The sequence below is a fragment of the Lagenorhynchus albirostris genome, chromosome 10, assembly GCF_949774975.1.
Source record: "Lagenorhynchus albirostris chromosome 10, mLagAlb1.1, whole genome shotgun sequence".
In the NCBI taxonomy this organism is placed as follows: domain Eukaryota; kingdom Metazoa; phylum Chordata; class Mammalia; order Artiodactyla; family Delphinidae; genus Lagenorhynchus; species Lagenorhynchus albirostris.
In genome coordinates, this window is record NC_083104.1 from 48,516,671 (window position 1) to 48,531,215 (window position 14,545).

A 14,545-nucleotide genomic window follows, 5' to 3' on the forward strand; every position below is an offset into this window, starting at 1 on the left:
CAAAGTTTAATAACCTTTTTTTCTAAACAGCTCTTGTAAGTGCTTGTAAGTCAGAACTCAGAAAACTCACCACCCCAGTCTTCTTTTCACCTAGGGCAGGTGACCTGAACTCCACCAATGAACATACCCACACGAGAGTCTGAGTCATAAGTGGGTAATATGAGAAAACAGACATGCAAAATTAATACAGTTCATCAGCTGGTGAACATGGAGACACAGAGCTTCATACAGTCGTTCACAAAAGCTGTCCAGTGCAAGATGCGATGCTGCCAAACTGAGGCAGCTGCAACATTCTTATTAGTGCAACCCCCCCAAGTGTGGCTGAGCAGAGCGATCAGCCCAGACTTTCAGACCCTCCCGAAAATTCTGTAAGTCACCAACTATTCATTAATAGACCCCTTTTCTGCTTAACTAGCTAGACTGAGTTCTGTTGCTTACAGCGTAGAATTCCAGCACACACATACCTTCTACAAGATGAACCAGAAAAATCAACATGTGACAGAAGGAATTAGCTATGTGCAGCAGTTACCTTAGGGGATAAGATATCCCTTCTCAATCAAGATAAAACAGAAACAGGAAGGCCTTAAAATTTTAAGCAACAAAATGGTTGAATGTGAAATAAAGCTGAAGCTTATCAATGTTTTAAATGTCTAGAAAATGTATGAAGCCAACATTGCGCTTAGAAAATGGGAAGGGAAAGCAGGGACAGTGTTTACCCAGGACTGAAACAAGAATCACAAGTATTCAGAGCACTTCAGAAACAGTTCTCACTGAAGTCGAGGGAAGTGCAATAACCCTTCCCACACCTAGAGCCATAAATTTCAAACCATGCCGGCTTCAAAGGCTGTAGATGTTTCAAACGCTACCACTATGACCAGGAGAAACTCCACTTGTATCTACTTTTAAATGGTTGTATGTAATATCTCCTTTAATAAAAGAGAGCCACCAGGACTGCCCTGGTGGTCCAGTGGTTAAGAATCCACCTTCCAATGCAGGCGACATGAGTTCAGTCCCTGGTTGGGGACCTAAGATCCCACATGCCACAGGGCAACTAAGCCCGCGTGCCCCAACTACAGAGCCCACATGCTCTGGAGCCCCTGCGCCACAACTAGAGAGAAACCCGCATGCTGCAACTAAGACCCGACGCAGCAAAAAATAAATAAATAAATAAATATTTTTAAAAACAGACCAAAAAATAAATAAATAAAACAAAAGGGTCACTGAGAGTGCAAAAAGTTAGGAAAGTAATTAGAGAAGTAACACTAGGCTAAAGGATATAGCTCTTAGCTAACCCTCTCTGGTGTGATGTCATAATATCCAAAAAATTTGGGTGTTAATAATTCAGCTTTCCAAATGCCCAGATGCCAGGACAGGGCTACTTCAGACAGGGACCTTGAAATCACTTGAAAAGTACACCTCCATTGTGAATTTTTTTAAGTGGCACTATGTCTTTTTACTTTGGCCTCATGTGAGCCTAATCATAATTGGAGCCTCATCAGCTCTGGATAAGCCGGCAAAATCAAATGTTGGGGTTTATAAAGTTAAAGAATAGGTTCTAACACACACTGTCCTCCGAAAAGTAGTACCACGTGGCAAGGTTTGGCCTGATGGCTTGTAGGTCTTCCTCTGGAGTTGCAAAAGTAAGGATCACATGAGGGAATGGATATGACTGTAAAGTATAAAACATGCATAAAAAACTAACTGTACTTGAGTGTTTATCCCAAAGTCCTGGATCTTTAACAGGCTATCCTCTCACTTCAAAATATATAAGGATTTAGATTCCTTCAAACTAAATTTGGTCTAATTAATTCTTATAGCTTAGAAATCTGTCTTCAGATTTCTCATGGCTATTTACCAAAAAAACCTGATGGCTACAACCAGGCTCAGAATTTATATTTTTATTGCCAACTAACTGATTTTAATTGACCATAGCCCTCGACTTCAGTATAAAAAACCCATTTTAGTCACTGTGGTATGCAGAATTTGAAGATGACCCCAAATGACCCTCATCTTGTGAATATGAGATATCACTGCCCTGATTATCTTACCTTACATAGCAAAAAAGTTTCTGCAGGTATATTTAAGGTTACTAACCAGTTGACTGTGAGTTAATTGAAAGGAAATTGTCTGGGTGGGTCCAACCTAATCACACAAGTCCTTCAAATGGGTCCAGAGTGCAGAGGCAGCAGCAGAAAGCAGAGAGATGTACTCCTGCTACCCTGAAAGAAAAGGCATGTGGGGGCCAAGTGGCAAGGAACTGTGGGCAGCCCTAGGAGCTGAAAGCGGTCCCGTTCAACAGCCAGCAAGAAATAAGGACCTCTGTCCTACAACCACAAAGGACTAAATTCTACCACGACCACATGAGCATGGAAGAGGACCCTCACCTCCAGATGAGAACACAGTTGGGACAATAATTGATCTTAGTCTTATGAGACCCTGAGCAGAGAAGCCAGTCATGTCATGCCAGACTTCTGACATACAGATTGTGAAACAATAACTGGGTTTTTAGGCAGCAAGGTTGTGGTAATGTGTTATGCAACATTAGGAAGCTAGTACAGTCACCTTTAGGAATAATAAGCCTTGAACACCATGACTTTTCATTACCCATCAAGACTCTATCAGATGTCACCCTGATCCTCTCACACTCTCACCACACCAGGAGTAACTGTCTCTCAACTCTATGGTACAGAGACTACATTTACCCTTCAAGACAAATGCAACACCAGCACAGCACCTCAGCAGGCTCTGTTAAATAAAGAAGCATTCTGTAATTACAAATGTTTTCAAATACTTTCTCTTTTGATTCTCATAACCAATCTGAAAGGTAAGCAGGACAGTTATCATCCCCAATTTCCTGACAAGAAAGTAAGAAGCTCACAGTGCTTATGTGGCTTGATCAGGTTGCATACTGCAAGATCTGGGTTAGCAAACAGGTCTTCTGAGCCCCTCATCCACTTCCCCAGTATTCTTTGGATCACTATTTCTCAAATTTTTTTCACTGGGACCCACAGTAAGACAACAACATCCTTTTCACACAGACACTTCTAAAACAAAAGTTTTATGAAACCTTAACCTTTACAACATAAGATTCCACATTTTGACCTAATCTAGTCTTTCATTTAAAAAAAAAAAAAGCTGATCCCAATCCACAGATTCCACAACCCACCTGAACTGCTTTCATCATACCATGTTGTCTGTATAAGAACAATGTTGATAAACATGGCCACTACTAAATCTAGAATACATCAAATATATCTAATATATTTTAAATATACCACAAAATAGAAATTAAAAAGCATTAATTCTAGGTTGAACAACAAAATCTAAAGATAACAAAAACACAAATTTTGGACATTCACATTACTGGGAAATTCTACATTAAAGTCAAAACTATGTTAATCATAGTTTATTCCATAAGGGGCTCTATTATCTGGGAGTTTTCATAGAAAGAATTACTCAAAATAGCTGAATTGTTAGATATCTATCTAAACTTATAGATTCAAGACGGTTAAACCTCACTAATACCTGAAGGGGTTTGGAGATAACAATGAGGTTTAACCATTTTGAATCTACACTTTTCTGAAATCAGGTTTCACCTTTCCGAAAATAGTAACTAATTCTAGTTTCCAAAGATAAAAGGAAATTGAATATAATTTAACATTTTCTAGGTCAGTTGTCATTCCTGTCAATATGCTACTTGTAGTATATCTTCTCTGTCCATTTTAGCCTGCTACTAGTTTAGAAACTAGATAACTACATTTATTGGAACTGTAGACAAAATAAGCATAAGGAAGCTCTAAGCGAGGGATTTTTTAAAGTATTCTTATGAACAACATACATTAACTATGGAATGTGAAGTTAGTGACATTAAAATTTTGGCTGCTTAGAGGCCTTTTGACACTACTCAGTTCTCAAGTTATGCTCCCAATAGATGATATGTTATTCTTACACAAGCATAACAAACACCTGGCTTCACTTCTCCCTCCCACACCCATGGTAATCAATCATGGCAAGGACAAAGCCGTAGACTCCTTCTCACCACGGCACTTCTGAAAGTCTCTGTCAAATCCATCCGACATCCCAGCTATAAAGGAATGGCCAAAGTAACTGGGAGTTGATGCTTCACATAAACCTCTGTATACTAGTTACCAAAATTATTAGAGCTTTCCATTACATCTGTAATAAAGTACCTTCCACATCCTGACATCTAAATAGTAGTGCCGGAAATGAAATATTGCTGTTCATGTTATAAATGCTTACCTCTCAAAAACAGTCCTTCAATATGGCAAAATCCACTCAATCAAAAGTAATTTAAGGAGACTTCTAGTTAAACATAGTAGATTGGCTACATATGTTCCTATTTTCTCTCCCTCCCAAAGAGTTAAATTTCAACCAATTTTCAGAATACTGGATGTGAGTGAAAGAATACTAAAGTAACAGTACTGCTGGACAGCCACTACAACCCCACGGAGAAGGGAATAGTGATGAGAAGAAGCCTATTTTCATCCCCAGAACCCTAAAAAGACTTAGGACTTAAAGCTAAAGTTATAAAGCAAGATGAGACAGGATCAAAACCAGAAAGATTGGTTGAAAGATTCCCCAGGTCCCCTGTCCCACCTTACATAGCCTCTGAAGAAACAGAGGTTTATTTTCTGGAGCCAATGAGGCTTCAAACTGGGTGAAACCAAGCACAGTAAGACAGGAGAGAAGGGCAAAGTGCATGACTAAACAGAGCAGGATTAGGTGATGTTCTGCACAGTGAACAGTGGAACCTCCAGCAGTCCTTCTCAGACCTGCTTCCAGAAACTTGGCAGCTAGGCCTCTGATTACCAACATGTAGATATTTCTCCCAACAATAAAACCAGTTTACAGCATGTCACCCACCAGTGAGCCCCAGTGTCAATCACATGCTACTTCCAAACAGCACCAGATTGTTAGTACCTAGCCCTTAAATATGAATAGATAGCCCAGAGCACTCAATAAAGAAAATTTCCAATGTAAGAGGGAGCCAAAAACAAGAAGAAAAAAAAAACCCAAAACCAAAAAACAAACATGGGACTTCTCTGGTGGTCCAGTGGTTAAGACTCCACGCTCCCAATGCAGGGGTCCCGGTTCAATCCCTGGTCAGGGAACTAGATCCTGCACACCACAACTAAGACCCAGCACAGCCAAGTAAATACGTAAATAAATAAATACACAAAATTTTTTTTAAAACCCTACCACAATAAAGATTAAAAGAAAACAAAAGAAAAAAATCCCCATTATTCTCAGAGAGAGAAAAGATATATCACTATGTCAAGAGCAATGCTATGAAAAAGCAAAAGACAATAAGAATCAGCCTTTGGAAATTTAAAAATAGTGTAGCCAAAATTTAAAATTCAATTGAAGAAAACTAACACATTGTAAATCAACTATACTTCAATAAATAAATAAATATATAAAACAAAAAATTCAACTGAAGAGTTAAATTGAAGCACACTCTCAAAAACAGAATAAAAAAATAAAAATAGACCATAAAGGGTAAAAAATAATAAATGGGAATCTATCCTGAAGGCACAAAAGCTAATTAACTGGACTTTCAGGACAGAAGAGAAAAAACAAAGGGGAGGGAATTATCAAAGAAATAATACCTAAAAGTTTCCAAGAATTTAAGCACAGGAGTCACCACACTTAAACCGTCCACTGGGTGTCCAACACAATGCAAAAATAAACACTGTTTACTTCTCTTCCTCCCCAAAACCCAAAAGCCATTGAAATAAAGGTTAAAAAAAATTAGAAAAGCAGACAGATTAACACTCTAGAACAAGAGAGAGAATACCACAGGCAAAAAGAAAATAAATTTTTGAAGACTCAAAGGCAAAAGGATTCAAATTGGTGGAAAAATCAGGGCAAAGGTAGCCATAACCCTGAACACGCACAGAAGCTCTGCGGGAGAGGCAGCAGCAACTTTCTGCAACAGGAAAAAAAAAAAATCACAGTTTTAGACACTATAAAGGGAGATTACTGCTCTCAGCAATGTGTTAAGTGTCTGCAAGACAAAGAGGTACGTGGCGTCAGCCTCCCCCAACCCAAATAGATCTCCAGACAACAGTAACAGCCAAATATAAAGAGCAACACCTTGGAGGAGTTAGCGCTCCAATAGCAGGGGCTGGTACCACAAAGCAGCAGGGTAACAATACGCCCCAGACCGACCAAGGCAATCCCAGTCCCACCCAGTTCATGCCAGTTTATGTTCCAAGATAACTGCCACTAGCGTCCCCATTCATTCATAAGAATGTTTGGATACTAAATCTTATGGTCACCTTTCAAAGCAGGACTCTCTGTGTTTTGGCTGGCCCTCGACACAGGAAAGTAGCAGGTAAGAGCAGAGAAAACCCATGTTAGCTACTGAAATAAACCACTCTCCAGGTCTTCATAAATATAAACAAACAACCAATAATAACAAGACATTTTTCTCAAAAAAAAAGATAAACGATGACAAGTATGAAGAAATACAGGTGTAACAAGTAACCCAGAGCAAGCAGATAAATCAAGGAAGAGAACTTAAATATATATGTACGTATAATATATAACACTTATCCTGCAAGAGTTTTGAGAAGCTCTAGTTTCCGTTAAAACACAAGCTGCTACTAAAAACTGAAACAAAGCAACAAGCATAGTACTCTGGTTAAGAGAATGGGCTTTAGAGCAAGACTGTCTGGGTTCATATCTCGGCTTTACCGCTTAGCTGTGTGGTACTAGCTGTCTACCACAGACAAGTTATTTAACCTCCCTAGGCCTCAATTTCTTATCTGTAAAATGGGGATAATACAAATCCACACCTTTTATTATTTCATGTATTAATTTAGTTAATACATGCAATGCAGCAAGAAAGCACGTGGCTAAAAATAACTATCCAGTGTTGACTAGTGTTATTATTTGTGGAAATTAAATATATGATTAGGGTTTCCCTAGTGGCACAGTGGTTAAGAATCTGCCTGCCAATGCAGGGGACATGGGTTTGAGCCCTGGTCCAGGAAGATCCCACATGCCGCGGAGCAACTAAGCCCGTGCGCCACAACTACTGAGCCTGCGCTCTAGAGCCTGCAAGCCACAGCTACTGAGCCCGCATGCCACAACTACTGAAGCCCACGTGCCTAGAGCCTGTGCTCCACAACAAGAGAAGCCACTGTGATGAGAAGCCCGTGCACCGCAACAAAGAGTAGACCCCGCTCGCAGCGACTAGAGAAAGCCCGCGTGCAGCAACGAAGACCCAACGCAGCCAGTAAATAAATAAATCAATAAATATTTTTTTTAAAAAAGGAGGGGGCAACGGGAGAGGCCACAACAGAGAGAGGCCCGCATACTGCAGGAAAAAAAAAAAAGGAGGGGGACTGGGCTTCCCTGATGGTGCAGTGGTTGAGAGTCCGCCTGCTGATGCAGGGAACACGGGTTCGTCCCCTGGTCCGGGAAGATCCCACATGCCGCAGAGCGGCTGGGCCCGTGAGCCATGGCCGCTGAGCCTGCGCGTCCGGAGCCTGTGCTCTGCAATGGGAGAGGCCACAGCAGTGAGAGGCCCGCATACCACAAAAAAAAAAAGGAGGGAGACTTAAGAAAAAAAAGAAGAAAACTGTAAATTTTCTAGCATCAAGGAAAAAAGAAAAGATTCAGAGATCAAGTTAACTACCAATAAAGAAAGAACAAGTTTGGAATTAGACTTTTCATCAGCACACATGATGCTAGAAGGAAGAAAAACAGTCAATGGTCTGAGGGAAACTTTTCAACCTGGAATTTAATAGCTAGCCAAATAAATGTTTAAGTGAGAACGTCTTCCTAATATTTTGTGGTTTAGAAGGTGAAGAAACCAAATGCTGTTAGCCAAAATCCTATACTTTTAAGAGCCCTGACCTTTATCAACACATTAACTGAATTTCTACATCAAAGTTTCCAGCCCTGCTTTCTCACCTGGGCCCAGGAGGATGCACTTTTGAATCTGCCTACAGCTTCCGTGGGATGTAAAGTTAAGGTATGTATAATTTGCATCTATGTCTTGGGGTCGTTGAACATCACAGTTTAACAAATTGGGTTAATTCATCCTGAAAGCTACAGAGACAAAGACTCTCTAGAATTTTTTCCTCCAGCTCTTCCTATCAAACTAAGAAGCAGATGAGAGAACTTTGCATGGGCCTTACCCTATTCAAGTTTCACACAGATTTTTTAAATCACATGAACAAGGACTGTTTAAATTATTTAAAACATGAGAACTTAATGTATATTCTATATAAGGTAATACAAATAGCCACTATATGCTCCCTGGTCAAAATACAGATTTATAAACATTCAAGACATTCTGATTTTTCTGATCTAAATATTCTCTCTGGGAGTTACGCTTTTTAGATTGAGGCTCATTATTTTGCCAAGTGGCGTTTACAAAAAGCCTATGTTCCTTCAGAAAGTGACTCTTTCCTCTGCTGTCTGTGGAATTTTAAAAAAATTTCTATTACATAAACTATTATTTTGAGGCCCCACTCTAAAAAAGCTATAATTCTGCAGGTTTGGGGTAGGCCCACATTTTGCACTTTTTTTTAATTTAATTTTTTTTATTGTGGTAAAGTATACATTAAAGTTACCATTTTAAACATTTGTAGGTGTACAGTTCAGTGGTATTAATTATATTTACACTGTTGTGCAACCATCACCACTATCCATCTCCAGAACTTTTTCATCCTCCCAAGCTGAAAATCTGTTCTTATTAAACAGTAATTCCCCACTCCCCTCTCCCCTCTCCAGCCCCTGGCAACCACCATTCTATTTTTTGTCTCTATGAAACTGACTAATCTAGGTACCCCATACAAGTGGAATCATACAACTGTCCATTTGCGCCTGTGCTTTTTATAATTTTTAAGTTTCAGTAATATTTGAAAAAGGCTGAAAATGTTAAAAAATATTTTTATTCATGGCACTACATATATCTTAAGAAGTTAGAAAGTATTCTATATTACTTTTTAATAATTTTTATCAAATTCATTCTGTAAGGAATTTGAAAATCCAAGTAGATATTTGTTGTTAAAAAAATATTAAATGGAGGGACTTCCCTGGCGGTCCAGTGGTAAAGAATCCACCTTACAATACAGGGGATGCGGGTTCGCTCCCTGGTCAGAGAACTAAGATCCAGCATGTTGCGGGGCAACTAAGCCGTGTGCTGCAAACTACAGAGCCCACGCGCCCTGGAGCCTGCGCGCCACAACTAGAGAAAAGAAAACCCGCACACCACAACTAAAGAGAAGCCCGCGCTCCGCAACTTGAGAGAAGCTGTGGGCAGCAACAAAAGATCCCACATGCCTCAACGAAGATCCCGCGTGCTGCAACTAAGACCCGAGGCAGCCAAAAATAAATAAAATAAATAAATAATAAATAAATCTTAAAATATATATATATTAGGGCTTCCCTGGTGGTACAGTGGTTGAGAGTCCGCCTGCCGATGCAGGGGACGTGGGTTCGTGCCCCGGTCCGGGAGGATCCCACATGCCGCAGAGCGGCTGGGCCTGTGAGCCATGGCCGCTGAGCCTGCGCGTCCGGAGCCTCTGCTCCGCAACAGGAGAGGCCACAACGGTGAGAGGCCCGCGTACCGCAAAAAAAAAAAAAGAAGGGTTCAAATAATCTTAGCACCAACCAAAGAGAAGTGACTGGGGACTACAGAAGGCTGTCTTTTATTGAATGCTTTCAAAAACTTAAGGGACCCTTATAGTGTTACTAACACTATTACTATTACTGAAAGTTTTGCAAATATTATGATGCAAATCGTTCACTTATCCCAGAATTATCAACACCTGACAACTCACTCTACTTGAAACATCCCTATCAGGCAATCTCCCCTCTGGAAAGCAAGCTAAGAACCAGGAAGTATGCACACACAGGCCTCCAAAATCTCAAAACAAAGGTCTCAAACTTTGTGTTAATAACACTAAAATACACTAAAGAATCTCTTAGGTACTTGTCCTTATTTTACACAAAATTTTAGAAGTTTAGTGTCTTGTCTTGATTTAAAGCCCAAACAATTCAGAAGTTGGAAGAACAACACTGGGAAGATAGCAAGGGAGGCTACGAAGTAATTACAAAAAGTAGACCAAAAACAAATCCTCCTGAGTGGGTAAAAGGGAATTGTCTTTCACACACCATTAAATTCCTGAGGGCATGGTGCCTTCAACACAAAATAATTCATACTCAAAACTGAAGACATGGGCTTCCCTGGTGGCGCAGTGATTGGGAGTCTGCCTGCTGATGCAGGGGACATGGGTTCGTGCCCCAGTACGGGAGGATCCCACATGCCGCAGAGCGGCTGGGCCCGTGAGCCATGGCTGCTGGGTCTGCGTGTCCGGAGCCTATGCTCCGCAACGGGAGAGGCCACAGCAGTGAGAGGCCCGCGTACCGGAAAAAAAAAAAAAAAAACTGAAGAAATTGATATTATACAAATTCAGGATCCTCTGCATGAGAAAACAAGGATATGTGTAATCTGTTATAAAAGGACTGTCCCATCAAAAAATATTTGTTTAATTCATGCTTGAAAGAAATCCTTAACTCTGAAAACAATAATCCAGAACTTCGGGACTTCCCTGATGGTGCAGTGGTTAAGAATCTGCCTGCCAACACAGGGGACAAGGATTCGATCCCTGGTCTGGGAAGGTCCCACAACCTTTAGAGCAACTAAGCCCGTGAGCCACAACTACTGAGTCCGGGTGCCACAACTACCGAAGCCCACATGCCTAGAGCCCGTGCTCCGCAACAAGAGAAGCCACCGCAATGAGAAGCCTGCACACTGCAACGAACTAGAGACAGTTCGCCACAACTAGAGACAGCCCGCGCGCAGCAACGTGCAAAACAAACAAACAAAAAAAAACAACACTGAAGTGAATATCCATGTGGCTAACTGCTTAATACATCCTAAATTTTCTTAGAATAAATTTCTAGAGGTGGAACCTGGATCAATGATATGTATAGAGTCCCTTACATTCACTACCACGCCTGTTTCCCCACATTCCTCATCTGTACCTCATTTTTTAGTTTTTCCTTTGTTTCTTAAATAATGGTGTTTTGTAAAATTTAAAAGCTTGTGGTAAATGGTATGAAAAATAAAATTTTAGTACTGAAATCTTAATCACTATTTACGTTTCACTTGGGAGAATGAACAAGCAAACTTTCAGTACCATGTACCTATGTATCTCAACCACTGTTTCCCTCTAGGGGAGCTTTACATTTTTAGAGAACAACTTCAATTTACAGTTTCAGAATAAATTCAATAGTTGTTTGATTTAGTAGTTGTTAATTAGTTAGCTATATTTAAAAGTTGTATACGATAAATGTTATGTTAAAGATGTTTAGAAATGCCTCCAAATTAGTCAAAACAGCCTTTCTTGTAAAAACTCTAAAGTTAAGAGAGAGATTTGCTCCATCTGTTGAGACTCTGAAAGGCTGGGAAGGAATTTAGCAGACGCCCTCCCCTTTGCTGAAGGGACCACGTGCTGCCAGCACCCAAACACACGATCACAGCTGCTTAGGAAACTGCTTCTGCTTCTTTAAATTAACACTACTAACACGCCCCCTTTTTCCTGAAAACTGTCATTTCCTGAAGCAACAGCGTTCGTGAAAAACAAATATTAACGAGACTTGAAGAAGCAGAGCCGAGCTGCGGACAGGCGCAAGCCCTGCTGGGCCGCGCAGTGTCAGCCCCTCCGCCCGTCCCGGATCAACCAAGTTATGCGAAGTGACTAACTCGTGACAGCCTCGGGCGCTGGACACCGGCCACACCGCCACCTCTTTCAGGTCCCAATGCTCCTGCAAGGAGCCTGGGCAGGAATGGCTCGACCCCTGGCCCTCACCCCTGGACCAGGGTTTGGAATTAGACTTCGTCACGGGCCAGGGGCCCCTCCGTACTTAATCTCGGGTCGGGGATCAGAGAGGGGACTTCAGTCGAGAGATCAGATGTTACAAGGGACCCTGGTTTTCCCATTCCGCCCTCATTCTTGAGTTGGGGTCTCGGATGGTTGGTGGAACCTTCGATATGGCTCAAAAATCATGAAAGATCGGAGCCCTTCTCACTTATTCTCAGACCGGGTTGGGCATTAGAGGAAATTACCAGAGGTCAGGTATCACGAATCCAGCCTCCCCCAACCAGAACGGAGTTTTAGGATAGGGGACCCGGGTCAGGAGTCACGGAGGACCTGGACCGCCCTAAGCTCTTTCCCAGTCCGGGGTCTGGGGGAAGCCTCAGGTTAGAGGTCAAAGGTCAGGGAACTAGGGGAGCGCGGCGGCCATAGTACCAGAGTAGAAGCCAGCGCCTGCTGGAACTGCTGCTGCTCCTCGCTGATCTTTTGCTTCAGTTTCTTGAACATGGCGCAACGCGGGTTCCTGAATGTGAATGAGACGTGAGGGCGAGTGCTCTGAGAGACCCGGCCGCGGCGGCGACGGAGGGTTCTCTACACCAGGGACCGCGGGGGCCGGGCCTCGCCTCTCCTCCTTGGCCTCGCGGGCGGGTCGGGACACTCGTCCTGCGGGTGTCGGCGTCGCCGCCGCCGCGTCTCTCTCTTCTGGGTGCCACCGGTTGGCCTCGGCCCCCCATCCAGCTCCTGCGGCAGCGGCGGCGGCGGCGGCGGCGACAACGGCACCAGGTGAGCGTGTGCCCAAGGCGCCTGCGCGGCCTACGTGGAGCTCGCCGAGGGAGTGCTACGGAGTGCCGGAGGGGACAAGCTGGAGTCGGGACCGCACATGCGCGCTCCAGGGTCGCTCCCGGAAGATGCAGGGGTTTGCGCTGCTTATGCTCACTGCGAGCATAGATGCCCTCAGATCCCGAGCTACGCTGACGCACACCGGGGCTTCGGCGCTGCGAAGTCTGGTGGGGAGGGTGCTGCTTCTGTTGAGGACCGCAAGGCTGACAATTCTGCCGCAAAGAACCGCATGTGTGGGTGTCCGGGGTGCGAGAAGAGGGGACCCAGGGAACCTGCCGAGGGCTCTGAAGGATAGTGTACTTTTGTTCAGTATTTGTGGTTAGGATTCTCTGCCTTCAGTGTCTCGTACTCCTGCTGCTTCCCAGAGGGGCCCTCTTCCCTTTGCTGGACTCTTCCAGGGTTCAAGAAGTGCCTGACACGGGGCTCCCAGGGTCCAGATGTTTCTGGCCGATATTGTAAGATTTCAGTCTTTGGACATCGCCTTTATTTATTTTTTATTTCACAGAAATCGTATATTTTCATATATTTCTTCAAAAATCTTTAATTCTAAGTGCCAGGTCCTTGGGGTCTCTCTCAGTCTTTAATAGAACAAGTAGACAAAAAAATTAGTAAGGATATAGAGAAGTTGGATCAGCTAACTTTGCCTAATTGATCTTTTTCGAAAAGACCCAACAACTGCAGAATACACGGGGGTTTTTTGGAATATTTATAGAACATTCCCCAAGATAGACCATGTGCTAATTCATAATACAGGTCTCAATTAATTTCAAAAGCTTAATATCACGTAGTGTGTTCTCCGACCACAAAGTAATTAAATTAGAAATCAATAGCAGAGATATCTAGAAAGTCCCCAAATATTTGGAAATTATGCTGCACAGTTCCAAATAGTTGATGGGCCAAAAAGCAAAGCACAAGGGAAACTAGAAAATATTTTAAAAGAATGACAATGAGAACAGAGCATAGCAAAATTTGTGAGGTTCAGCTAAAGCAGTGCTTACATGGAAAATAATAGTATTATGTGTTTGTATTGCAAAGGAAATAAAGATTGAAAATCGATCATCTAAGCTTCCACCTTAAGAAGTTTGAAAAAGAAGAAAAAACTAAAATCGAAGTAAGTAGAAGGAATGAAATAAAAGATACTGAGCAAAACATCAATGAAATAGAAAACAGATAATAGAGGAAAACCAACAAGACTAAAATTTGGTTCTTAGAAAAGATTAATAAAATTGGTAAGCCCCTAGTAAGACTCATAGAAAGAAAAACAGTAATTATCAATATCAGGAGTTAAAGAGGGCTTATTGCCACAGATTCTACAGATATTATAAGGGAATATCTGACACAAATTATCAAAACCCAGATGCCCTTAGGTCAATGAATGGATAAACAAACTGTGGTACTTCCATACAATGGAATGCTACTCTGAAGTATAAAGGACAGAGTGTTGATACTCATAACAATCTAAATGGATCTCCTTAAGTTTTGTTGAGTGACCCAAAAGAAGCCATACATATATATCTTGCTCTCTGTACAGTCCCTGCGTCACCTACACCCTACTCACTTGACTGACCTCCCCTCTTAATCATAGACCTTCATCAGTAAATGCCTGCATACTTGCCCCCAGCCCCAACTAGTGATTGTTCTCATCTTTAGATCAGAATCTCGCCACTATGATAGTTTACCAAAGGGGAGGTGAGGGGCACGCTCCTCTGCTGGTTTCCTTGGTAACCAATGAGCCAACCGGAAGTCAATTCTCCCTATAACTGGTAACCTCCCCTCTGCCTGGAAGCAAAGACTAGTGCCTGGGGTGTCGCTCCAGGACCTTGATTCAGACATGTAAGATCCCC

General features: G+C 42.2%; 1 protein-coding gene across 1 annotated transcript in view; it reads right to left on the reverse strand.

The window, feature by feature from the left end:
- Positions 1 to 12,639, reverse strand: part of GOLGA4 (golgin A4) — a 106,284-nt gene extending 93,645 nt beyond the window's left edge. The window contains exon 1 of the mRNA XM_060162372.1: positions 12,297 to 12,639. Within this exon, the coding sequence (XP_060018355.1) occupies positions 12,297 to 12,368 (72 nt within the window). The 5' untranslated portion in view covers positions 12,369 to 12,639. The remainder of the gene's footprint in view (positions 1 to 12,296) is intronic.
- Between the last annotated feature and the right edge of the window lie 1,906 nt (positions 12,640 to 14,545).